The following is a 26,843-nucleotide window of genomic DNA, read 5'->3' as shown; positions in this document are numbered from 1 at the left end:
TTTAGCCAGTACCTCCCTGCCTACCTATGGATGGGTGCCTCAGACATCCTCCTCTCTCCCTACCAAACATGGCCTGCAATAGGTGATTGCTCCAGGAGGACAAAGCTGAGGCAAACTATGAGCAAACGTGGGAGAGCCAGAAAACAGCTACTTCTGTTTGGATTAAAGGAACCAGTCCCCATCGTGGTTTTCCATGAGCTCTGGCTACTTCAGACACTAAAGGTAGTGTGCCCTGCTGAGGGGAGTCTATTTTGAGCCTCGTTGTAAAGATAGTCGTCACTGGGCTGGAAGTGGGTGGTTGCCTGGGGATTCATAGGAACACGGCGCTGGAAGGAGCCTGCTGGGCCCCTGGCTCCAGTCCCCTGGGTTTGCCTTCTGTTGTGCAATTCCCCAAATCTCGGCCTGATCGTTTTCAGTGTGGGCGGAGGACGACATCAGTTACCACCGTAAACACGGGGGGCAGCAAGAGGGCAAAGCCAAGGCCAGCTCTGAGCAAAATAGGGGAGGGAAAAATAAGACTAAAGACCAGTGAATTAAAACTGGGAATTCTTGCAAAAGGCCAGAAAAACTGATTTTCCCCATCACACCTGCGCTAAAAGCCAACTCGGACGCATTTGTTCAGTGAAGTTAGCCATTCGACATAAAGTACTGGGAATATAAAACCAGTGGGAAAGATGGTGGAGACGGTCGTGATGAGTACTTTGTAGAGCTGTTATGTAATGTTAGTCTTGTCACCATGCCAAAGAGAACCTCAGATGTTCTGACTGACCAGGTTTCTACACCATGCCCTCCAGCATAGCATCAAATCTGACAAAAATGGTGATTGAGAGTGTAAGTGATGTGGTATTTGCATAAGGTATTTGCATAAAACCTCTCTCTTTGAGCTAAAATTCAGAACTTCCTTTACCAGCTCAGATTAGATGTTTGTCAAGTTTTCAAGGAAACATCCTCAGGCTTGGTCTGCTGTTTTAGAATGAAGACCACCAAGGGACCCCTTGGATGTTGAAGGGGAAGTGGTGGTTTGGTGAATTCAAATGGCAGCAGCCTAAGTCACAGGTGCATCAGTGGGCCAGCCTGCTCTGGGGGGACATTGATCTGTTGAAGGTGCTGAACAGTGAATGCTTGGACGGGGATATGGCACAGCTGACTTTCAGCTACACCGTTCCAGGACTTACCACTCGGTTCACCCAATTTTACAGTCCTGTTCAAAAGAAGGTGAGACTGGCTTAACAATTCTAATCCTCAAACCCCAGCAAGAAAAGAGCATCCAGACATCTTGGGGGAAGGAGAGCGAGTATGAAATGACTGTTTCTACTTTGATATGCCAGCGTGGCTGGGCAGAATGTAAAATTTCCTGTGCATGCAAGAGAAACAAAATCTAATAAATTTATAGTCATTGCATTATGGCTGGTCCAGTTCCTCTTTAAACATGTGAGTTTGTCCTTGGAGACTTCCGTTACAGCAGACAACACTACACGACAACCTTTTAAAAACTACACAACAACCTTTAAAAAAGCAAGCTTGGGAAGATGTACAGGTGTTTATGTACAAGGTTATATTTTTTCTGTGACAGGAACACGATTAGCATTTAGACCACAATCATACAAACTGTTAAGGCATCTCATTTGGATCAACTGTTAACGTACAAAGCCACCCCCCCACCCAAGTATTTATACATTATAAAACCCATAAATTACCTAAAGTACAAGATGTAGTTTTTGTAAATACAGCATTAAAAATGTAGATGTTGCCTAGCAGATTTAAAAAAGATCCTTTGTGAGAGAGGGTTTAGCTATCATGTGGTATCTTCTCCAAGTTAGCTAAATGCCTCTTTGCTGCAGTAGGATAGGGAATATAATTCCACACCTCATTCACTTGGCAGCTGGTAAACAGCCAGGACCCGATGATGCTTTCCGATTATAAAACTCCCTCGTGCTTGTGTCAGCTTTATAAAGCACACTTAGACTTGCACATAGGTGAAAATGTCATTTTTGTGATTCAGACTGAAGGCTCTCATTAAGGGTTGGGCCAGTAAGCTATAGGGGTTTTGCTAAAGTAAGGGGTGTAAAAACAGGTGGACCAAGGAGCTGATGACTGTAAGTTTGCTTGTGCATGTAGGCTGGGGTTTGCATAGTACAGGATGAGAGAGTCATAAATGGGCTGGCCATTTCGCGAACTATTAGGCAAGGCAACAATATGACACGTGGGATCGGTGTGACCCCAAACCAGACCTAGTTGGCATAAAGTGACTTAGCAAAAATAGGAGCAGAAAGGGATGTGGGATCACCGCTCTCTGAACTGTTGTTAGCTTAGAAACGGAAGTGAACTGGAATCCTTGTAGCCCAGAGCCTGGGAATAAGTGGTTGGAAAAACTATCTGTGTGCCTGAGGACTGCAGGGATGGCCTCAGTTTGTTACCAGAGCCCTTCCCTCTGTGAGAGCGCTCGATGGAGACTGTCAGGCAGCACTCGGAGTGGAACGCTTTCCACGTACACGTGAGCAGAAAGCAACCCGCTCTGAATTCTTATGCGTCACTACGTCCCATGTCTTCTGGCATAGGTGTATGTGCGTATACAAAGTGGGATAGGCAAGGTTTGCTGCCAGCGGCCCAGGGCTCTTGCTGAAGCTGGGTATTTGAGCTTCTAGGAACAGCAAGTGAAGGGAAAAATACTACTTAGCTTCAAGGAGACTGACCGGCCAGCTTTTGGACATCTGGTCTGAACAGAGCTCTCGGTTATATCCTAGCAAATGCTGAAAGCTACAAGCAGTGATGGCAATTCTAATTTATATAACCTGTATTCTTTATATTGCTAAATGACTTGACACAGTTTGCAATGCCTCCATGTTGCCACATTAAGTGTGGACCAGAAGCGGGTAGATAAGGCAACGTGTGCACAGGAGGCAGAATACGTAGTAAGGCACGTTACATGGGGAAACTCCCTGGCTTTGTCCGTATTTTAAATGTGTACAAATCTAAGCAAAGCTGATTCCCGATGTGCTTATCTGAAGAGGATATAAAATTGTCTTAGCACCAAAGCGGTCTGCATTATGTGCTGCACACAACCAGGCAGCTGGAACCACCTAGTCCCATATTACAAACTGCAGTGCTATAAACAATACCAAGGCCACAGGCAGAGGTTTTAGCACTTTGCTTTGGTTAGTCTCCTCTTTCCCCACGTAGTTTGGACTGATGTATCTAGCAAAAGTCCCCGAGGCCCCCGCACACTGGATGAGAGGTGCCTGGTAAGAAGTGGGCCGCTTGTCAGGTCTGTCCGGACTGGACCCGTCTGTGGGCCTTTCACCAATAAACAGCAGGCTGCGATCTTTCACATCCTGCTCTGTTTTAAAAAGCTCGTACTCCACGTGAGGCAGCTTGATGCCCAGAGCCAAACATCCATTCGTGGGTGTTATATCCTGTTCCAGCCCAGCGCTCCAAGAACCAGCCTCTCCGCAGCTTCCCGGTGCGGAGGAGTTTAGCATAGCCACTGTGACCTGATCCATGGGTGTAACCCGAGCATGGGTCACTTTAAAGGCTAGATCGGTGCCACCTCTCACTTTGGCAGACGGGATGCCCTTGGTGTAATGTCCAGATGCGTAGATGGTGAAAGTCGGCTGTCTGCAGAGTGGGTCGGAGTAGTGATAGTAATAGCCTTCCCAGCTACGATTGCTGCCGTGGAATATGAAGTACCTGGTAAGGAAAAGCACCGCTGGCCGCACCTCGCACTGAGTGCTCACCCATCTGCCGCTCAACTGCACCGGCAGCTCGGCTCTGGCAGGCAGGACAGGCGGTCGGTGCTCGTCAGACCGGTATATGATCCCACAAGCAGGGCAAGGATGCACGTGATGCTGTTGGACAAATGAAAAATAATGCAAGGGAATGAAATGCAAAACCTAGCCCAAATATTCAAAAAGCAATGGACCAAAGTCCCCCATCCCTGGGGCAACTCCATAGAGGTCCACAGCATTGCACCAGGGAAGAATGAGCAGCAAATAGGTCTATATAGTTCAGTGAGCTGCAGGGAAGCACCCCCAAACCACAGTTATTCAAGGGGACACAAGGCGGAATAAGCTGGATTCTGTCTTTGGAGACGTATGTGCATGCATGTTTCAGGAGTAGAAGATGGGCCAAGATGCATGTGGAAAGAAGCAGAGCTGCAGATTAGCGTATAGGAGGCCCTAAAGAAAAGCTCCTACCAAAGAATGCAGACCCAGCCACGCTTGATTTTGAAGGGCCCCCTGCGATCCGAGTCTTTCCAAGCCTCCAAGACAAACCTGCCCTTATGTCTAATTCTAATTCTCTAAGAGCTGCTGGTGCAGTGCTGAAACCTATTTTCCTATGGATTTTGTGGAAAAAATATTATAGTATATAGTCACTGATCTTTTTCAAATAACCAGTGTCATAACGTTTGATCATTTCTGAAATGCCAGCTAGTCTTTACTGAACTGTTTGTATGGAACAAGGTTAAATAACTTGGTAGTTAACAGGAGGGTGGGTAATTTACAGGCAAGTTGATTGGAGTCTGCTGCAATTTAGTCGTTTTCAGCTTGCTTTACTGCTACTGTCATGTTAATGAGTGTTGACAGTATATAGTACATTATGGATAAATAATCCCAGAAGTTGGCAAATCTATATTCTCTGTAGACAGGAAATTCTTTGATAATGGAAGGTAATTCGGGAGAATGGGTTACTCTAAAACAGATACAGATTTGAAGGAGTAAAGATGGTATTCCCCCATAGCAGGTTAAAAAATAGCTTCTAGTGAGGCTGCAGGACTCTCCTATGAGCGCAAACTAATGTTGCACGCGAGTTCATTAAAAAAAATGTCCAGCCAAATTAACGCTACAGATGGGAAGCTAAAAAGTCTTAGTTGTCAAAACCAGTCGCATGAAGTTATTTCTAATATTTGGCAGCTCCTAATTATCCCCAAGTGATGACATCATGTGTTGGTGAGTTTTGGAGAGCTGTTAGCTGATTAACTGCAGAACTATATTCAGAAAGTGAATTTCGACATCTGAGGCTTGGTTTTAAATTAACTTTTAAAATCTTTGTTTATCATCTGGCTTAGCTCACGGACATGGTTTTGGCCTAAGATAACACAAGTTCATACCAATCCACGCATGTTACTTCGAGGTTTGTCATTTTATGCCTTTCTTTTTGTCTCTGAAGTTGCAGTATTGGGGGTGGAAGCTTCCCTTACCCCCAGCCCTTCCCTTCCCTTCCCTTCCTAGCAAGCCTTTTATTTGGGTTACTTCTGTTCCATCTGGTAATGTTCACTAAGGTTTTTCTCCCCATCTCACTGCTCAATCACATTTCGGAATTGATTCGTTATGATTTAGATAAAAATACATTTTTCTGGAAGTGAACCAGCGTGCTGGCAAAAAATAAAAAGAAACTAAGCCTGCTGTTTAATTTATGTCAGAGTGAAAGTTTGATTTCTGCGTAATAACATAATTGTATTCAGGGCAATTTCCTCTTCTAATGGCATTACGTTGAGGAATAATGATTTAATGGGCGATGCTTGTTTCCTCATTCCTCTTTCAACCTGAAGGACAGGACAAAGAACTGAAATGAGGGACGCAAGACAAACAGCAGTGCAGGGAGCTTATAATGCTGTGGGACTTGATATTTTCACTAATCTTGGTGCAGGATCTGAGTCTGCATTTCTGATGGAAACAGAGAAGCTAAAGAAAACCTATTAGCTCCATGCCCCTGCCAATACAGGGCTGTTCCCATATGGTTTTTCACTATACTGCCTGGACCTGCGTACTTTCAAAGGCCAAGTTGTCGGTGCAGAAATGTGCCAGATCTACATACAACCAAGCACTTACTTTTGTGGTTAGGCCTCTGAGCACGCCTGGCACCCTGTTTGCCTTTTCTGGGCAGGTTCGCTGCCCTCCCTGCTCCACCTCTGTTTCTTTCCTTTGCTTTGCGTGCATGCTTATGATCTTGAGGGACCCTTCCCGGGGCTGATGGACATGCTCCTCCAATGAAGGAGCTGTGGGGAAGCTGAGCTGGAGTTTCTAGTACGAACTGGGAAGATGCAATGTGCTTACCATAGCGCTCTGCATAGGGCGTTGATACCCCGTCGGTCGATAATGGAGCCTCTCGGACCACTCGGTGTGAATGTCCCCTAAATACAGCTCCTCCACTACCCTGCTGCCTGCCTGCTGAGGCTGGAGCAGGGGCTGGTAATGCTTCTCCACCCGCACCAGGCTGAGTTCATGCATTGCAAAACCGAGGGCTGCAGTGCAATCTCGCTCTGTCTTGGCACTCAGCAGCTCATAGAGGGCCCCCGGAGCCCAGGACCGTCCAGGTGGCAGGAATCCCTTGCAGCCTCCTCCTGAGGTCTGGTTGACCCGAGCAGCAATCTCTTGCATGGCCCTTTGGCTGTGAAAAACAATGCCCACTTTGTGCAGGTGGTAATCTGCCTCAGTGGCCCCTCGGGTGATCCAGGAGGCCTGGCGCAGCCGGAGTTTGCCTTTGATGACCAGGGAGTAGGAGGGGTCCCGGCAGAATGGGTCCCGGTAGTAGAACTGATAGGCCTTGAACAGGCGGTTGGAGTAAAACAGGTAGGATCTGGTGAGGAACTCCGGTCCCGGCCGCACCTCACAGCTAAGGGTAGAGAGGAAAGGAAAGAGTCCTTATGTCCTGAATAAAGAGCTGGGGCTGCACATCACCTTGCTTCTCTCTACCAAGAAACTAGTAGGGCGCTTGCCTCTTCTGTTCCCAGGCTGAAAGGGTTTTGCCACTGCACACTTCCTTCCCCAAGACATCAAGGGCCCTGTTGCCACCATCCCTCCAGTGACCAAAGCATGGCTGGAGAAGAGACATGCCCATTGCACTGCAGACGGGCACCCCTATGAGATCCTACCATAGCCTCCCAATGGGAGGATCTCGGCTACCTTTATGGCAATAAGCAATTGCTCTCAGGCTGTCCCTATAGCTTGCTCCTATGGCCTTCTGGCTGGGGGCGAGCGAGACTAGGGGAATCTGAACCCCAAGGCCTCTGGGCTTGGGACTTGCATGTAGGATGCCTGCCGTGGATTTGGGAGTCTCTGAAACCCAAGACTGATGATGAGTCTGGGAGGTAGGATACTTGCTGGTGGTAACATCACACAGAACTGAACAGCTGAGCTCTGCTCTGTCGATGGGCTTAGGAACTGATTTGGCCCAAGACACAACATTTAAAAATAAATAAGTAAATGGTTTCACAAACGAGCAGGCAATGTTTCTGTTTTAGGGGCCCAGAGGAATCAGGCAACTGGGATAGGAATTGCCCATAAGTGAAAAACCAGGAGATATTCTTCCTCCAGCTGACAACAGAGTGACCCTCCCTAGCAAAAGGGAGGCCTGACCTAGGTTTGTGAAAGGGATTAATGGGTGATGCATACTGTTGCTATTAAGCTCTTTGCTCAGTCCCAAGGAACTGTTAACTCTTGGGAACTGTTAACTCTGTTAACTCCTGATTTTATCAGGAGTCTCACAACTGGTGTTTAGGTCGAAGCCCCAGCTTCTGCAGTTGCAGGGTGAGGGGAGAGTCCCTGCCTTCAGATGGTTTTAAACCAAGTTTCTAGGCCTCATGGATACTGAGAGCAGCTAGAGCCTAGTGGTTACAGCACTTGCTCAGGATGCCTGACACCCAGGTTCAGTTCTTTCCTCGCCCTGAGAGTTCAGACTGCATGTCCCCTGACCCAGGCAAGTGCTCTAATCATTGGGGCATAACCCACTCTTCATCCCGCTTGACGCTCTTCCTCTGCACAGAATACAAGATTCATTTGGCCAGAAAGAGTGAGGAAGACTGGTGCTGCAGCCCAGTGGTTAGCACGCTTGCCTGAGTGGGTATGGGAGGCTGGGTTTGATAGAAAACGTTTGATCGGGGAGTGGAGCCTGGGTCTCCTTCCTCGAGGGGAGTCCTATAAACATGAGCTGCTGGATATAGAGGGGATGACCCTTGGCACATGCCCACCACAGGTCACTGTGCTGCTGCACGTTGGGAGGAGGCTGATACTGTCAGTAGGTGCTTATGCACGCCAAAGCCTGGATCGAGCCCCTCCACAGAAGGGCACTTAGCTTGAGGATCTTAGTCAGGCTGGGAGGAGGAAGGAAGGGCAGCAGGCACTTGTCATGACTGAGGTGCGCCTAGGTCTGTGCAAAGCAGAGTTTTAGAGTCTGAACAACTCTTAAGTTTCAAAGCTGAGGCACTTGCAGAGTGTAGATGCCTCCAGGGAGAAGCACCAGCTGTGCAGGGGATTTCAGGGCCATAACAATAGATGAAAGCATTTATATTCTGCCTAAATTCTACTTAAGGCACCTAATCCTTCCTTTGGATCTGGCCCTGAGTTCCTTTGAGGATCTTGCCCATGGAGACTAACATGTTTTAACTCTAGGGTAACACTGGGCAGATTTTCCTAGCAACTGGAGGAGCTGTAGTGGCAGCGCTGACTACAAGACTCCATCTGGGTTAGAGGGAGAGGGCTGATTAGCCAATTAAGGGTGGCTAGGAGACTATAAAGTTGCTGTCTGGGGCTGTGATTCTTACTCCAGTTTGGGAGTTTGCTCTGTTCAGATGGGGATGAGTATGGGCAGGGGCAGCAAGCAGCTCTTTTAGTTTAACTTGTAGGGTGACTAACCGATAAGTAGAATGGAGTCTGGAAACGTAGTTGAGCGTGGGTGTTTTGTACAGGTGTCTGGAAGGTAGTTTAACTTGGGGGCTGTGGCAGTCCTCAGCACACATCCTGATCTCAGAGTTTTAGCTTAGGAGTGCAGCCCAAGTGGGGACTTTTCAGGAGGCTTCTGAGGGCTTTTTTTTCCTCCCCATTTGCTACAGCTAGGAGTCTGCAGCCCAGGTGGGAAGCACTAGGTTTTAATATCATCACTACCATGCTTATGGGTGGATTTTGTTCCATTGTTTGGAGCAGAAAGCTTGACTAGTAAAGGCTCCCAGAAATAGCCAGGCTCATGACCATGTTGAAGCCTCTTCTATAACCAGATGGTATAAATGTTACAGAAACCTGAGCATAGCTTGCAATAAAGGGGCAGCACCTGCCCCTTTCTCCCCAGCAGAACTAGTACATCATGGGGCAAGTGAATCTGGAAGCAGAATCTGGTTCTGGATTTGTAGCCTGTCTCAGGGGCAGAGTGGAGCTTTTAACAAGGATTTGAGTTTGGCCTCATATAAAAGTAAAGGGCTATCTGCAAAAACAACATTGTTCCAGCTGCACTGATTGAGCCACCAGCAAGAATGTTCCCCTCTAGGGGCTTAATTTGGGGCTGGCTCCCAGCTGCAGACAGTTCACAGGCATGTCCTTACACAGGGCCGTCACCAGAAGCACGTACATACGCTTCAGCTGAATGCAGTGGTGAGCCCAGTCTAGCGCTGCTGAGGAAGGCGATCTCGCCGCTTGCAGCTCAGGACCCGGGGAGGGAGGGGGGGAAGGGACAGATGGTTGTCAAAGCCGCCCGAGCTTTTGGGATGCTCACCCTGTAGAAATCCAGTGGCCTTCCAGCCGGGGCGGCAGGAGAGCTGAAATCCTGGTGCTGTCCTGAAGGTGGCGCAGGTGGTACTGGCACTGTGGCTCCCACTGCAGCTTTCCAGTGCTGTGCTGCTCAGCCTGAGAGGTGGGGACATCCCATCGCTTCTTGCCAGATGCATGAGCTTAAAAGAAGAGAGAGGCTTTCAGAGTGGATGCAGTTGCTCCTGCATTTGCGTTGCATTATTGGTTTAATTAAAGGTTCTTGGAGCCCTGCCTGTTCTGTTTGGACCATCAAGGAGCTGCTCTGCTCTTTGCTAGGTCACACTAGGTCTTTCTTGTTCCTGCCTCTACATTTTTGGACTGGATCCTTCAGATTCAGGCCTGACTGCTTCCCCCTGTCCTATAACTTGACACTATGAAAAAAAGCAGTCCTGTCTGTAGCCATGATGACTGTCACAGGCACAGCCTGTAACCAGCCTTTCACAGCTAGGTCATGATCCCCAGCATTATCAGATCATCCATTTATTGCTCCTTTTGGAGTTTGGGTAATGAGCTGAGACAGCTGTGGCAGTGGAGAAGACAATTTCATGATAGCTCTTGATTGGGAGGGTGGAGCCGGAGAACAAAGACTGCCTTGCAGTCCCAAAAGCCCAGCAATCAAGGCTCCTTAAAACATCTCCAGCTTGTCTACATCATGAGTAGCATTAATGTTCATTATAATGTGTTCATCAAATCCCATGACACTGTTCTCTAAGATATATAGCCCTCTCCCAAAGAAACTTGTGCATGTGCCTAAATCATTCAGGTAGCCAGGTTGTAGCTGTATTGGTGTAGAGAAAAAAAGATACAGGACCTATAGTAGAAACGATCTCTTTTATTAAACCAACAAGATTTTTGCAAAAAAAATGTAAAGAATTTTTTTTTTGAAAAAATCTTGTTGGTCTAATAAAAGCTATCATCTCTGCTACGAGTCCCGATTGCTAAATCATTCAGTGCTTTAAGGGACATGTGTCAGCATGGTTTTGTCATACTTTGATACTTTTCCTCAGTTTGGTGCGGATTTGACAGCACACTTCCAAGAAGGTAATGTTTATGGATTTCTTCCTTTTAGGAAGATGCATTTTAGTTCAAAGGCTAAAAATGTTTACAACGGAGGAGAAATAAGATGCCAAATGTAATACAGTGCCTTTCACCTCAAATGACCCTAACATGTCATTTATACCAGAACTGCAGTCAGCTCTGGGCTGGAGGAAAGCACGAGGCCAAGGAAGTAACTGATATGCAATTCGGGTGAGCAAAAGTCCTGCTAGGAGGAAATGTGAGTAGAATACGACCCTGTCTCCAGTCATGTTCTGCAAGACAAATACCAAAACGCTCATTGTAAATGAAGGTTGGGGCAAGGCCAAAGTGTTTTAATTGTAAAGGCAAAGCTGTTACTATCATTGCCTCCATTATACAGCACAATGGCTGTTTTGCCTGACATGCTGAGTGACAAGAGTGCTCCGTACTCTGCTCACTGCCGTCATAAGCGGCCGGCCTGCTGCCCACAGCAACGAGGCTGGGGAGCGCTCCTTCAAAAACCCTCCTTTTCTTCACAACATCTCATACACCTGCACGCAGACACGTGTCTTGGCACAACAGGGAAGCGCTGAACCTTGCTGATTTCCGATTAGATCTGGCTGCGTGACACTGCAGAGCCCCGAGTGGACGATCACCTTGGATGGGCCCCTAGTCTAATCCAGAGTGATCACGGCACCGTAATCCATTAAGTGGCGAGCTTCCCAGATCAGGCACTGCATGTGCCTAAAGCAGAGGTCCCCAAGAGAAAGCCCAACGGAGATCTACTGAGTGCCTGAGGCCCAACACCTGCAACAACAACAAAAGCCCTTGTGTACCCAGAAGCTGCTTTTGCTCGCGCAGCTGGCACACGCACTGGGCACATGCTGTTCACGACCCACAAGAAGAACTAGTTAAAACAGAAACAGAAGGATTTTCTCTCAAGTCACAGTGTTAGAGCTGTATAATAATTTTTACTTTACTGATCAGCTAAGAGATTAATGGGACCCTGTTGCTTTCAGCTGAGTTTCCAACAGGTCTTTGCTCTGCTCTCGCGCTCTCCCCCCTTCTTAATCTATTGTGGAGGCAGCAACAGAGACAGGGAATTACAGCATGGGAATGTGAGACTTGCCTGTCGCCCCCCAGAAGGATGGTAATTCTGTCACTTACCTCATTTCCCGCAACAACGGATGTTATCGGCTTAGGGGATATGTGAATGCTCAGCTAGCTCCTGAAGACCTGCCTTAGACTTGTATTCATTCTTTACTTGGGCAAACTTCTGGTAGAGTCATTGGGAGTCTGCCTGAGTCAGACCTGAATAGGTGTGGGGCCATTAGGAATAAATGAGAGAGACCTTTCTTATGTAAACTCCTGAAACTGTGACTTTTTATCCCAAGGGTACAGTTGACCCATCTAACAAAGAAATGTCCCTGGGTTCTGGGTATCACTCCAGACTTATATTCAGCTGCATTCATTTCACTATAACCCAGTCAGAGTCTCTTTTACTCTGGCTGAACTCTGAAATTTAGCAACCGGCTGGAAAACGTAGGCATTACATTCAGCTATCGAAGCTGAGAGACAGAGTTGCTCCCTAAGCTTTCTATAAAGGAAGAGGAGAGTTTAATATATTGGTTATATAGGCTAGGGGCAGAAATTACACATAAACTGGTAGAAGTGATTGGAAACCGGTTCAAATCTGTAACACAAGAGAAGCTCAGTGCTCATAAACCACTTTCAAACCAGTTTCAGATAAACCTGGATGGATGTAGTATCAGACTTAACTGATTTAAGTTAAATCAGTTTACTGAACTTCTGTCCCAGATCCCCTTCAGACAACTCACAGTCCCCCAGCATCCCAGGACGCTTTGCAATTCCCCCACAAACCTTACCCCCTGCCCGTGTAGGGTGGGCAGGCTAACTTTGACCCAAGCTGTCTGCTCCAGCCAAGCAGAGAGGCGTGCTCTAGCACCCCCCAGCTTCTGGCCTGGGCCACTGCAGGCATGTGGCTGCATTTCTGAGATCAGAAGTGAATGTCTGTTCACTTGCTTACCCGTTCAGTCTACATATCTTAGACTAACCTGCGAAGATTGCATCAATTCAGGCTCGGGCATTTTGACTATCTGTATTTGGCCATATTGACTGGCTGGCTGATACCTCAGATATTTGAACAGCCCATACTACAAGTTAAATACCAGACTGCCTCTTCTTAAAAACTTCAGGAAGAGACTTTTGGGAAGGATTTTCTTCCGCCCTGCCAGGGCTGCCTCTGAGATCCCATCCCACATAACCCAGTCACATTTGTGCAAAGCCTGTATCCTTATCTGGAACGTGACCTCTAAGAAATAAGCCAGTCTGTCCCTGCCCCTTATCTATCAACTTTCTCCCACAGATAGAAGTCCAAGTACCCTGGACTTTTTGAAGAGGGCTGCATAAAAAGATGAGATGAAACAGTAATGCTGGAATTGTCTTTCCAGGTGAACTAGTGTAGATCCTGCATAGAAGAGCCTCACACAGAACCTAAAATGTTCTTTTTACCTAGAAAACTGCCCTTGATTTTTGTTAGAAGCAGAATTATCCATTGACCAAAAACACAGCATGACAAGGCCCTTCACTTGGGAAGAGAAACTTAGTAATCTGACCGTATCAGAGACACGCCACTTCCCATCGGGAGGGATCGGAGCCTGGCTTGTGGAAGGGAATTCATCTCTCTGGTGTGAATATTTGTTTTCAAACACAGCTAGCGCGCACAGACGGCACGGTCCGCTACAAACTGCAGCAAGGATTCAACGGCTGGGTGCTGCCAGCAAAAATCCCACAGAGCGGCAGTTCAGTACACAATGTAAAATGGTAAAATGCATATAAATGCCATGGGCCAGATCCTCCACTGAGATAAAAGAGCAAAGCATTAGTGGCCTATGGAATAATAAGAGTTTACACTAGTGCTTCTGGGCAATTACATGACGCTCAAACCCTCACTACTACCCTGAAAAAGTAAAATTTCATTTAGGGAAAACTCCAAGTTAAATCACTTGCCTGCTCATTTTTCAGCCCCTAGATTTGCCACAGTTAAGCATACAAATCCCTGGGAAAGTAAGACAGCCTGAGTCACTAAGCTTCTCATGTGCAATTTCTGAACACCTGGGGAAGCTGAGAGAGTCTTCCCTTCAAAGAGGATTTTAGGTTTATAGGTCAAGTCACCTCGTCTGTAAAACTGCCATTTGCACTAGGGGAAGGGCAGTCAGTCTAAAACACCACTGCCCAGACACTTGAAACAGGGTCATATAGCTTTTACAGTGTGTATGCTAAAAGGGACATGAGCACTTTATATCTAGCAAAGGGAACTGGCATCCCCGCCAAATGCCTTGCATTAGTGTTTGTTGAAGAGAGCTGTTGACCTGGCCCATGTAGTCTGAAATAAAAAAGGGATCATTTTGAATGATACAACCCAGTTCAGTGAGTTAACCGCTGCATCCTGGAACATTAGGAGCTTTTATAGGATTAGCCAACATCGCCTGCATCTTGAAGCTGTATGTTGGCTGTCTCACAGTTGAGTGGTTATTGCTGGGAGTCAAGTGGCTGAGTTCTGTCCCAATATTGCCATCAATTAGCCTAGTGACCTTGGGCAAATTATTCACTCCCCTGCATCCCATTTTCTTCATTCGTCCTCAAAATATGCAAAACTTTGCCTCACAGAGTGTCACGAAGCTTACTTAACTAAGGTTGGATTGAAGGGTCTCCACTGATGTCTTTCAATGAAAGGAGGATTTGAATTCAGCTACTTTTAAAAACTAAGTGAATTACTTATTCTACAGCTTATAGTCAAATATTTTTTATGACTTTAGGTGGTAGAGTTAACAGCCCAAATTTTACTCTTGGTTATAAAACATAAAAGTGGAGTCACTCTCTAGGTATTAATGGAGTTAATCCACATTCACACTTCTGTAATAGAGCAGAATGAGGCCCAGTGCTATCCAGCAAATATGTGCTTTGTTTTTCAATCAAATCTCCTGTTTCATTGAAACCGGCCTTTATCCACTTTTGCTAGAACTGCATAAGTCTATGATGTTTTAGAACAGGGATTTTCAAACTATTTTCATTTGCAGACCCCTAAAAATTTTTAATGGAGGCAAAGACCCGTTTGAATTGTAAGCGTGGGTATTCACACACTTTTGATCGATCATATTCATCTTTCATGGGCCCTTTATACATAGTCTGCAAACTCCCAGGGGTACGCAGGTTGAAAACCATTGTTTTCGAGCAGAGATTCCCAACCACTAGGCCGTGAAGGCACGAGCCCCCCATCTGTCCACCCGGGTGAGCAGCTTCCACTACCGGCAGTCACATGCGGGGTTAAAGCTGGGTGGCAGAGCAGCCCTGGGAGGGAGGCAGCTGGCTCTGTGCGCCCTGTCCCACTCCCATGCTGGTCCACAGTATAAAAAAGGCTGAGAACCACCGTTTTAGAGCACAGGCATTTTCACTACCGAACCACATTATTTTGACATGTTCAATAGGAGAAAGGCATTCTTATCATTGGGTGTAAAACTCAACAAAAGAGAAAGAAAGCATGCAAAAACTGCCAGAAGTTAAAAACTTGACTCCACAGCAGTCCTGAACAACACTTCTGGGTCCATGCGCCACCAGACTTCAAAACAGCTACTGCTCATGTCCATGTATAATAGCTGGTCCTCCTCTCGAATACTCTGCAGATACCCCCTCCGCCCCAGAACCTGGAAAATTGCCAAGTCAGGTCTGAACATTGCAGTTTTGGACCATTTCTATTCTAAATCAGAGTAATATAAGATGTCTGCCATCCTGCCATTCAAGCCACTGCCAAAGGTAGACAAGAACAGCTTCTCGCTCCTCTCCAAAGTAAACCCATCAATGGATCCACTTACTCTTTGGTTTAAGGGACATGCAAGGGAGAAGGTTCAAGCTGGGAAAGAAGGAAAACATCCTTTGACCTCCAGGGCCAAAATGATCATTAATAGGTACGGACCTATCTAAATCTGTGATCACCATGAAAAATGGCATTGGCTGAGATTTCCCAGGAAATCAAACAAATAAAAATAAAATAAAATGCTGGCCTTTTCATACCTCTCCACCAATCAGCGTTGAGGGGTAGTGCCACGTGAAGGGCAGCCAGAAGTCGAGATGGTGGCTGCCCCCATGTCCCTCCTCCCCCTGGGGCCTCTCCACCAATCAGTGCCAAGGGGTGGGGCCACTGTGAAATGACCATAAAATCAGCATTTCAGACTGCAGCCAAGCTGAAAATTTCTTTTTCTCGCGGCGAGTTAGGTAGGTCACTATTACTAGGAGAATGCCTGTCTTCGACCCCTGCTATTCAGTTCAAAAGAGAGAGAGCCCTGTATGCACAAGGAGCTCTTACTGCACACGTACATCAGCTCATTGTGTCAGCCAGCGACCCTGCTTGGAGCCCGACCTGGTGTTCACTGGTGTCACTAGCAGCTGGATCAGACCCCAAGCCATTTGCAATGACCCCATTCACATGAACACTTTAGGCAGGCATTTTGCACACTCATTTGCACATTCATCCTTTCAAAAGGTATCAACTAACAAAGTGGCAGGGCCTGCACACCTCATTCAAACCAGTTCCCATAAGAGTTAACGTGGGACTTCCTTGGCCAAGGGCTACAGCTGCTCTAACAAGGTCGTACTGTGCACAGCTCTCCCACTGGGTACAGGCAACCTGCTCCACCGATTCCACTTCTCCGCTTTTAAAGGTGAGGGGAAACCCTAGGAAAAAATATTTTAGGGCGCCCTGTTGGAGGTAAATTTTGTTTTGTGTTTTACCAGGCTTTGGGGAAAAAGTTACACTGAGTCAGACATCTTTTTTCCTCTATAGCTAGAAAGGAACATGCCTACATTACTGCTTGCAACAATATTAGTTATTATAGATCAACTCTCTCCAGAGCTAAATTGCTTAATCTGGTAAATGTTATTGCCTCCTATGGTCAAAATTTATTATTTCCATTTATAATTCGAATGTTTCACTTAGTCACCCATTTGCATGGATGAGATCAATGACCATAGTCACAGGGAATTACATACTACTTTATTTACGAATGACACAAAACCTTTAAAACACCGTGAGGAACGTTCAAACTAGCACAAGCCCATGAATACCAAAAGCACACGGATGTATTCTGCATAAGTGAATTACACTTACTCACGCAGACTTTATTAAATAGCAAAGTGGCATTTCTCGGCCATTCCCCTGTTCCGAGAGCATGCAGAATGGATTTGGGGTTAGCCACTAAAGGAGTAATTGTTCTTTTAAAAGCAAGGAAAATGTTTAGCAAATCAATTTCTTTTACATTTATGTAGAGATTGGAGTTGTGATATTTTTAAAACACTCCAAATAAGGAGCTTCCCAAGAGCACGACATTGCGAGGAAGATCTAGATGTATATTAAAATCACTGAAGTTATAAAACTTGAATAGAATATAATGAGAAAATGAAGAACAGCACAATTTTGCTTTCTCTGTGTCTGTAAACACAGGCCTCAGTTCAGAAAAGCATTGACCCCCTAGTTCAGGACAGCCACAACCCTGGCTCAGGGAAGCACGTAAGATTAAGCACACATCTACTGGCTTCAATGGGTTTTAAGCATACACATGAAGTTAAGCATGCGTTTAGATACCCTCCTGATTAATGACTGCCTGCACTGTGAAGCCCAAGTGTGATCAAATAGTTAAAGAAGGAAATTATTTGCCTGGACTGCACCTTATTCACTGCCTTATTGTTTAACCTTTGGCCCTCTCTTTACCCATCTGGAAAATGGTCATAGTTATTCATAGCTATCTCCCAGGTCTGAAGCTTAATTCATGAGTGTTTGTTAAGTGTCTTGTGTTATCACTGTAGAAAATGTGAAGTGTTTCTTCATTAACCTTTTTAACAGACCAGCATAAGTTGCACACGGTGAAATGCTCTACAGTTGCAGGGTACTTCTCCCAAATTTTTAAAACAGAACAGAAAAGAACCATACATTAAATTGTGTAGATCTGAATTTTGAGATTTGCTGGTCTAAAAGACCACATAGAGTCAACAAGATATTTTACACAACAAATTTTCAAATTCAGTTCTCCCTCCATGACTTTTGGTATATTAAAAAAACTGGTTTAGATACCATGGGGGGGGTCTTTTCTTTTCTTTTCTTTTCTTTTCTTTAAGAGTTAACTGCTTTAGCTTAACTTCCTTCTAAAAATGTGCTTCAAAACCTGTCTGTCTCACCCATCACAATGTATCTCATCATTTGCATTCAGCTGGTGGCACTCCTTTCCCTGCACACAGCACAGGAAGTATCTTGTTTATCCAGTGACAAGATGAATTTGTTATGTCCAGAGGCAGTCTGATATGAAAGCAGCTGTAGTAAATCCATCATATAGTTTCAGACAACCACGCTTGGCTAATTGGTATTGTGATGTCATTCCAGAAGAGTTTTCTGTCCGAATATGCTTCAATCTGAAACCCCACCCTCACAATTCTGACTTCACTGGAGAAATATTAAAAGGCCAAATGCAAACTGAGTCTGCTTCTTTGCTCACCTGGCACGCCTGGACACTGCTGGCTCCTGCCTGGATGTGAGCAGAGCAGAATTTGACCCTTATTCTTTTGAATCTTAGGTTTTTCATTTAGACCAGTTCTAATGAACTGACTCACTTAAACAGAGATGCTGGAGCTGCAGTACAAGCTCTCCCTCCTACAAAATGCCAGGGCCCACCGAGTCCAGAGAAATACGAGAGGAAGGAGGATGTTTGCAGGCATCCTCAGCCCTGGACCTGCCCAGCTCAACACTCAATCCCAGCTTCGTGCAGTGGGAACTCTCTCTCTCTGCACATTGATACCGGACGGATGTGAGACAAGGCAGATGGTATTTGGGGTAGGGAGTGTGGGAACGGACAGAGACAGTCTCTCCTGTACCTTGGAGGTCTTCCTTGGTATTAACTCTGTTTAAATAAAAAGGCTTCTCTGGTGGTTTATCCTGAAAAAACAAAAACAGGCCTAACCCTGTATACAAATGAGATTACTGCGCTTGATCCTCCTTCTCATTGCAAAGATCCTATTTTCTTTACTAGCACGGGATCAGGGCTGGAACAAGGAAACACTCAACTCCAAGTAATTTAAGATTAAGCTGGCATCACCCAGTGTGTGGTGAAGTCTGGAGAGTGAAGGGATTCAAGGGCAAGCGTACAGGATGGATTTGGGGAGGGAATGGCTGTCTAGCACTCGCCACCAAAGCGCAGCGTGCACAACAGAAAGGCACACCCAGAAATCACAGCAAGGAGCCAGAGACGCGTGCTACTAAAACTGCACGTAGTAGCAGGAAGCACATTCCACCGAGCGATCTCGACGTGCTTTCATCCACGAATGTTTCGCTAATCAGAATTTCCCTTTTTTTTTCCCCCATTACACCAAAGCGGGGTTTACTCATTTATACTTGAAATACATCACAAATAACAACTCGCTTTCCTGGCTGGCTGTGATCCATAAGCAATTCACTGACTTCTTTTTTTTTTTTTTTTTTTAACCAAAATATCAAAAATTGGAAGCGCTTTTCCGCAGCCAACTCGGTCAACAGGGGGGAAAAAAATGTCCAGAAGAGAACTTTCAAGCAATGCCATCTGGGCATCCAGCCCTTGGTAGGCTCCACCATTGTGGTCAGCTCAGTGGTAACGTGTATTTAGCTAAGGGGGTTGTGCCTCTGCCAGTCCACACTGGCCGGGATGCTTGGGGCGCTTCCAGGATAACGGACAAGTGTGCTCAAGGGGATTTGTCCTGCTGTGAACTAAGGCCAGTTCTCTGTTGAAGTGCCTTGAAACTGCAGAGCCTCGTTAGTAGTACAAGGCTGCTCCAGGAGCCTGGATGTCGATGCACTCAGCTTTGCTAATGGTGCAGGCAAACTAACTCAGTACATTTATGTCTCCAGGGAGAAGCTTGCTATAATTCAAACGCTAGGTCAAATCTTGGGACTGGTGCTGCATGATGCAGTTACGTGAATCATCCCCTTATCTGATATTCATAGAAATGGGTAAAACCAGACACGGAGCTCCCCTTGTGGTAATTCCTGATGCTTACATGAACCTGCAGGACTCAACACAGAGAGACAAGGGGGTTGCGGAGATTTAAGAACAGGAGATAACCGATTTGTCTCCCGAGTTCAGCCTCAGGAGGCTGGAAAGAAAGCTGGTGAGCTGAAGTAACACTGCTGCTTTGTGAGCTATGTTAAACTCTGACCTGGCTTGCTGTAAAAGTTTGGTGCTGGGAAACCTATGCGTAAAACCAAAACAGAGAGAGAGGGGGAGAGAGAGAAAGAGGAAACCTAAGTTTATTTTTTCTTCCTGGAGCGCTAGCAATTGTGCGGATTTTTGGTTCCACGGATTCAGTTAACGAGACCATCTCTTGCCTTCGCGAGGCCTAGATGGCGGGGTTCGGGTCACGGCATCGCACGGCTTTAGAAAAACAAAACGTAATATCATCGAAGGCTGGGTCATATCCTGGCGCTATAACTGAGACTCGATAAAATGGAAGCGTTTCACAACCTCGAACTGCAATTCATATTTTTGACCATAGTGAAAATCACACCTATCTCCCTTAATTTAGAAGAGATGGAAACTTAAAAAGAAAATCAGGCACCTGGTTTTAAACAGTCCTTTCAAACTTCTGCGTGCCCCAGCAATTTGGCCGATCCTGCATCAAATGGCTGCAAAGACACTTTATTAGTGGCCATCATAGCCCACTTTAATAGTGATGGCTAAGCATATTTTTTCCTGGAGACCTTTGAAGAGAGAAACTGGTAATCAGACGACGGCTTGGCGATGAAATGCCAGCCTCATTTCAAATGCCTAAATCACTCACATGGATCATGAGCACAGAAGGGACCACCCACCACATCACATTAACATAAATATAGCATTTACTCAAAGCAAAATGAGTAAGGGCACTGGCAGGAGTTGAGAGTAGAACAACAGAAATGATTAGGGGGTGGGAGGAATTGAGTTACAAGGAAAGATTAAAAGAGCTCAGCACACATAGCCTGGCAGAGGAACAACTGGGAATGGACATGATAACAGTCTATAAATATTCAGGGAATATAAACACCAAGGAAAGGGAGGAATTTCTTCCCATGAATAAAGGGGTTCTGTTGGAAGTGACTGAAGAAAGGAACAATGTAGGCTGAATAGCGGGGTAAACTTTTTGACATCCAGGATCTCTCAGGCTGCAGAAGCCAATTCGCTTGGCGTGGTTCGGAGTAGAAGGCACAAAGCACTAGTGAATGTATAATAGAGAGAAAGCCCGCCTTGGCAGAGAGCAGGCCTGGCAGCTCCAATAGCCCTTTTCATCACGAACTGCCTTGGGCCAGAACGCCAGCTCTTTGCTGTCACTGCGGAGCCGCTGCTCTCCCGAGAAAGCCTATTGTCTTCAATTGAACTGCTTGCTTAAGTAATTGTTCATCAATTGGAGCAAGAGTTGCACAATCTGATTTTATTAAACTGGAAGGAAAACAGTGAAGGGCCAGATTTTCAAAGGCACTTAAAAATGCAGTTAGACACTTAACAGGGTGTCGGCCTCTCAGCCACTTTAGCACACTTGAAAATCCCCCAGAGTCAATTTTAGGCAGACGAAGCATTTACAAATCTGCTCTCTGGGGGCAGAACCATCCTTTTGATCCATGTTTGTACAACACTTAATATAATGAGATTCCTGCTCCATCATGATAAAACTAATAGGAACAAACAGTGTTGTCTACTAATGACGTGAGAGTATTCTCCTGGATTCGACCACTTCAAGACTACCAGATAGAGGATTATGAAAGTAAGGGACCGCTCATAAAGAAAATGTGCTGCAGTTGGGTCATGTTAGCAAGCATCATGCTGGAATATATTTCAGATACATATCTCAGTTGATATATGGCACTACACTAGGGACATGTACACCAAAATAAAAGAACAAGGGGAAAATATTTAACTTAAGAGACCACAGAAAAAAGGGTACTTGGTTGGTTAAAGCACAGCATTAGAGTTATTTCAACATGTGTTTTTGGGGCCTGGGTGTGGTTTCTAGATAGCCTGAAATTTCAGTCTACTGTTTTGCCTGTCAACATTAGCCAATTTTTGATGCATTCCAGTTCTCTTAAATGCTGTCGATGGATACTGAAATTAAAGCCGACATTCAGCCAGCATGCAGCATAATCTAATAATAGGACTTGTACTACTTGAAATGAACAAAGTTTAGAGCATTCTGGCCATGAATTTCTGCTGTCATTTATATTTTCATTGGCCTTTTCCAGGCGGCCTAACGGAAAAAAAAAGTCTATGAAAACCTTTGAAAATAAAGTGTCATTGTGTTTTGTTTCAAGAGGACAAAGACAACTCTCAGAAGCCAGAACCTGACAGTGATCCACCCCAACATCTCAAGGACATCTGTGTGAGAGTAGCCTGAATCCCCATGACACCAGTGGGATTGTCAGGTGTGCACTGATCTCGGGATATAAGGTTAAATCCTGGCTCCTTGGGAGTTTGCCACTGACTTCAAGGAGGCCCAGCTTTCACTCTCTTCACCACTCACCATGATGTCAGTGGGTGATGTGGGCAAACCTGCAACAGTAGCATGGGATACGGATGAAGGAAAGGACATGACCCGTCTTGGAAGCGCATAAAGTGCCTTGAGTGGATGTTTGCACATGGTTCGGTGGCCGACCTTACTACTGTCAGCAGTCACAGTGAGCAGAAGTTCACCAGAACGGAGTGCCTGTGCATGTTTTTTTCAGAAGAAACTTTAAGAACCAGCATATTATCTGCTAAGGTAAAAAAAAAAGTACTGTTGTACTTGAACAAAAAAGTAATCAGATCACAAGGTTGGGCTAAAAGGTTAAACTGCATATGAAAGAAAGCAATTTAGATAATGAAGGAGCAGACAGGACTTGCTCTGCAGAACCCTCTCTTCTACAGCTCTCCCGCATGTCTCATTTTGCAGGCTGTCATTCAGTTTAATTGCAAAGCTACCTATGCTCCACAGAAATCTGGTGCCCCCTTGCTCTTACCATTGTAATTCCTTGCATCAGAAATAAAGGATTATGAGCCTGGGGCTACAGAAAAAGTTAGTTTCTCTGATAGAAGGAATCCAGGAGCACATTAAGCTTCTTGTCTGGATACTTTTTTGTGCTCCTCAGTTAGGGTCTTTTGTGCAATGCTGCATCCCTCCTGTGAAGCCGGACATTTCCTTCACTATAAATTGCTTTCCCCAGTTCCTCTAGTTGCACCCCACTAGAGGTGACGTCTCCCTCACTTCAGTCTACTTCAGACACTGCTTGTTTAAATCCTTGTGCAGCGTTTCTTGTCTAATCTAACCGGGCCACTCGTTTTCTCCAAAAGACGCCAGTGACAAAACTTCTGTTGATCTCAGTGGGAGCAAAAGACCCTTGAAAAAGATACTCAGCTCAGATCTGAAACTCACTAATGGAAGCTTTCCCACTGACTTCCAGGCAACTCTGAGTGGGCTCTCCTCTCTCCCTCTTTCATACAATGCTGAAGATAAGGACGGCATGCACTGCAGAATAAACAATGGACACCAGCAAACCAATTGCTCTGAATAGGTCACTGCCTCTGATTTTGTCCCTGCCTTCACCAAAGAACCCCTCGTCCTCAAAATGTCACAAGCAGCATGTTCGGTTTCTACTTAAGCTCATGTTAAAGTCCTTACATTTCAGAGCACTGCACAGGTATTTTTCATGCATGGCTTTAACACAGAAGACCTATGCTTCCCTTCCAACATTTCTTTTTAAGTTTGAAAATTCTGGCACCAGCGCTAAGATCAGATCAGCACTGCATTCAGTTATATGACAAGGAAGAGAATCCAATACAAAATAATACCAAGTGAATTAGATATCACTTGGTGGCCAGTTAATATAACTGTATTCTGTTGAATGTTGAATTGAGGTCAAGTTGGCTTGTTAATTTATTTTTAACTTGCTGGGTTGGGTTTTTTTTAATCTTTATTTCAACCCTGGCCAAAACATCAACAACTAATGTATTATATTGGATCCTGTGATTTGACTCTATAGCCTTTTCCATAATGACAGCTTAGGCATGTTACAAAGTATACAGATATAGATAAAAACAGGGCTGAGATGTAAAAAAAGGCACAAGTGAAAAAAATACATTGTGGTTTCTATATTTTCCCCGCAAGCACAAATTGTTGAGTAAGGAGATTTTCAAAAGCCAGAAATTACTATGGAGAAAACCAAAGCTGGAATCCAATGCTCGAAGAGGCTGCATCTGGCAGAACAAAGTTTGGAAAGAGGATTTGCTTTCAGTGGGTTCCTGTATTTCCCCACAACATAGCACATGTCATGTACAAAGCCAGTGCTTTCACGGATGAGATACCACCGCTGTGAAAGTCAACCTCAAAATTAGAAAGCACCTAAGTGCTGCTGTCCCCTGGTCCCTTTGGGTTTTTTGGTTTTCTTACCCCTTTGGGTTTTTTGGTTTCCTTACTCCCTCCCCCTCCCCCCCTAAAAAAAACACACCAAAAAAAACTCTTCATGGATTTGAAAATGGAATATTTGCAGGTTTACAAATAACACTAAGAAATCAACAGCTGGAAAGCACTAATTATCTGTGTAACCCCCCTTCTCCTAGCTAAAAATACCACCTGAAACTGAACTGTAAAGCATGACTCTGGTTCCAGCTTCTCCGTTTAAAGCCTGTGAAATTGGAAGGTTACGTTATTTGCAATCTACATTATTTGAAGCAGTCAGAAGGGATCACTCTTTAAAAATGCCTCGCTGGATGGAGCATTTCAGTTTCCAGGCATCAGCACCAAAACATTTCAAAATGAATGGTGCAATACCAGGTTATGAAATCATAAAGGAGGGAAAATCATCTTTGTTACTCGGAGCACTTAGAGGAAAAGTTAGGCAACAACGGTGTCCCTCCATCCCCACGTTTTGTCATTTCCACTGACTCGCTTGTTAAATCTTCATTATTTGAACGGAGCGCAGATTGCAAACCCCACGGCCCTGACGTTCAGTGGACGCAGAACAGAAACGCGCAGGGATGCGAGGTCAGCCGTCGATCCCGTTTACCCATCCACGGGACGACGGTACACGTCTTTGACCGTGGTCGAGAGACACCGTCAGGGAGGATGTTGCCCAGTTCGATACTCTCATCATCGCTACAGGTCTGGTCTGAATAGCACTGGAAGCATCTACCTGGCGCTCCACCTGTTGATCTCAGTAATGCACTTGGCAACTGTGGATGAGCGGAGTCCCCTGAAGCAGGGCAGCTTCCACTCCCAGCAGCTTGCAGAGATTAGGGGCCCAAGCGAGGGATCTGGACTGGTACCTTGCAGCCCACATCATCCTTTCCCCTTGCGGGGCGGTGTGTGCTCTCTGCCCCCCGCACCCGGACACGGTCTGCCAGTGTCCTAGCCCCGGGACAGGGCAGCGTCCCCCCCGGGGACCAGCAGGACGCCCTCCCCGGGGCTGCCCCTCGCGCGGGCCGGTGCCTACCTGCCAGCAGCGCCAGGAGCCACCAGGTCGGCAGCATGGTCCCGAGAGCCGCCGGCCGCGACACCCGCGCAGCGCAGCGCTCGGAGCAGGCGGCGGCGCCCGGCAGGGAGCGGGGCCAGGGGCGGCTCCGGGGCAGGCGGGTCCGCTCCCTCCGCCCGCGGCGCCGCCTCCGCCCGCCCCGCGCCGCGCCGAGCCGAGCCGAGCCGCGCCGCGCCGAGCCGCCCGGGCCCGCAGCCGCGTCCGTGGCCCCGCGGGGTGGGCGCGCTGCGGCGGCACGTGGGCTCGGCTCCCCGGCCGGGCGGCATCCCTGCGATCAAGGCTGAGCCTGAGACTTGCATCCCGGGGCAAGACTGATGCTGGCAGCTGCGAGAGGGATCCTTTCACCCCGGTTCTCCCGCCTGCGCTAAAGGCTGAGACTGGTACTTGCACCCTGGTTCTCCTGCCTGCGCCAAGGGCCAAAATGATCCTTTCACCCCAGTTCTGCCTGTGCCAAAGGCCAAGCTTAATAGTTTCATCTTGCTTCTCCTGCCTGCGCTAAAGGCCAAGATTGATAGTTTCTCCCTGGTTTTCCCACCTGTGCTAAGGACCCAGACTGATCGTTTCACCCTGGTTCTCCCACCTGCACTAAAGGCCAAGATTGAGAGTTTCATCTTGTTTCTCCTGCCGGCACCGAAGCCCGAGCCTGATAGTTTCTCCCTGGTTCCCCTGCCTGCATGACGGGCCGAGATTGATAGTTTCATCTTACTTCTCCTGCCTGTGCTAAAGGCCAAGATTGATAGTTTCTCCCTGGTTCTCCTGCCTGCACAAAGGACCGAGACTCATATTTTCACCCCGGTTCTCCTGCCTGCACAACAGACCAAGATTGATAGTTTCATCTTACTTCCCCTGCCTGCACTAAAGGCCAAGATTGATAGTTTCTCCCTGGTTTTCCCACCTGTGCTGAGGACCCAGACTAATAGTTTCACCCTGGTTCTCCTGCCTGTGCTAAAGGCCAAGATTGAGAGTTTCATCTTGCTTCTCTTGCCTGCGCTAAAGGCCGAGCCTGGTAGTTTCTCCCCAGTTCTCTTGCCTGAATGACAGGCTGAGATTGATAGTTTCATCTTGCTTCTCCTGCCTGTGCTAAAGGCCAAGATTGATAGTTTCTCCCTGGTTCTCCTGCCTGCACAAAGGCCCAAGACTCATATTTTCACCCTGGTTCTCCTGCCTGCACCAAAGGCCGACATTGATAGTTTCACCCCGGTTCTCCTGCCTGCACAACGGACCAAGATTGATAGTTTCATCTTACTTCCCCTGCCTGCACTGAAGGCCAACATTGATAGTTTCTCCCCAGTTCTCTTGCCTGAATGACAGGCCGAGATTGATAGTTTCATCTTGCTTCTCCTGCCTGTGCTAAAGGCCAAGATTGATAGTTTCTCCCTGGTTCTCCTGCCTGCACAAAGGCCCAAGACTCATATTTTCACCCTGGTTCTCCTGCCTGCACCAAAGGCCGACATTGATAGTTTCACCCCAGTTCCCCTGCCTGCACAACGGACCAAGATTGATAGTTTCATTTTACTTCTCCTGCCTGTGCTAAAGGCCAAGCCTGATAGTTTCTCCCTGGTTTTCCCACCTGTGCTGAGGACCCAGACTGATAGTTTCACCCTGGTTCTCCTGCCTGCACTAAAGGCCAAGATTGAGAGTTTCATCTTGTTTCTCCTGCCTGCGCTAAAGGCCAAGATTGATACTTTCACCCTGGTTCTCGCGCCTGCGCTAAAGGCTGAGTGTTAGTGAATGTTTCCAGACTG

At 46.5% G+C, this 26,843-nt stretch overlaps 1 protein-coding gene across 1 annotated transcript; it reads right to left on the bottom strand.

Annotated features, from left to right (window-relative positions):
• Window positions 1-1,521: 1,521 nt before the first annotated feature.
• APCDD1L (APC down-regulated 1 like) lies at window positions 1,522-25,186 on the bottom strand. The gene is made up of 4 exons (XM_006271755.4): window positions 25,060-25,186; window positions 9,481-9,655; window positions 6,054-6,612; window positions 1,522-3,845 (listed from the first exon to the last, which is right to left on the bottom strand). Exons 1-4 carry the CDS (start codon window positions 25,094-25,096, stop codon window positions 3,081-3,083), a joined length of 1,536 nt encoding a protein of 511 aa, XP_006271817.1. The 5' UTR covers window positions 25,097-25,186; the 3' UTR covers window positions 1,522-3,080.
• Between the last annotated feature and the right edge of the window lie 1,657 nt (window positions 25,187-26,843).

This window comes from Alligator mississippiensis, chromosome 9, assembly GCF_030867095.1.
Source record: "Alligator mississippiensis isolate rAllMis1 chromosome 9, rAllMis1, whole genome shotgun sequence".
In the NCBI taxonomy this organism is placed as follows: Eukaryota; Metazoa; Chordata; order Crocodylia; family Alligatoridae; genus Alligator; species Alligator mississippiensis.
This window is presented reverse-complemented; position numbering and strand designations above follow the sequence as displayed.

Bases quoted from the DNA above. Each gene is read 5' to 3' on its own strand.
- APCDD1L (XM_006271755.4), bottom strand. From the start codon at position 25,096: ATGCTGCCGACCTGGTGGCTCCTGGCGCTGCTGGCAG. The intron at 9,656-25,059 runs GTAGGCACCGGC...TCTTCTTTTAAG, and splicing joins GCTCCTGGCGCTGCTGGCAG to CTCATGCATCTGGCAAGAAG. The intron at 6,613-9,480 runs GTGAGCATCCCA...CTCTACCCTTAG, and splicing joins GGCCACTGGATTTCTACAGG to CTGTGAGGTGCGGCCGGGAC.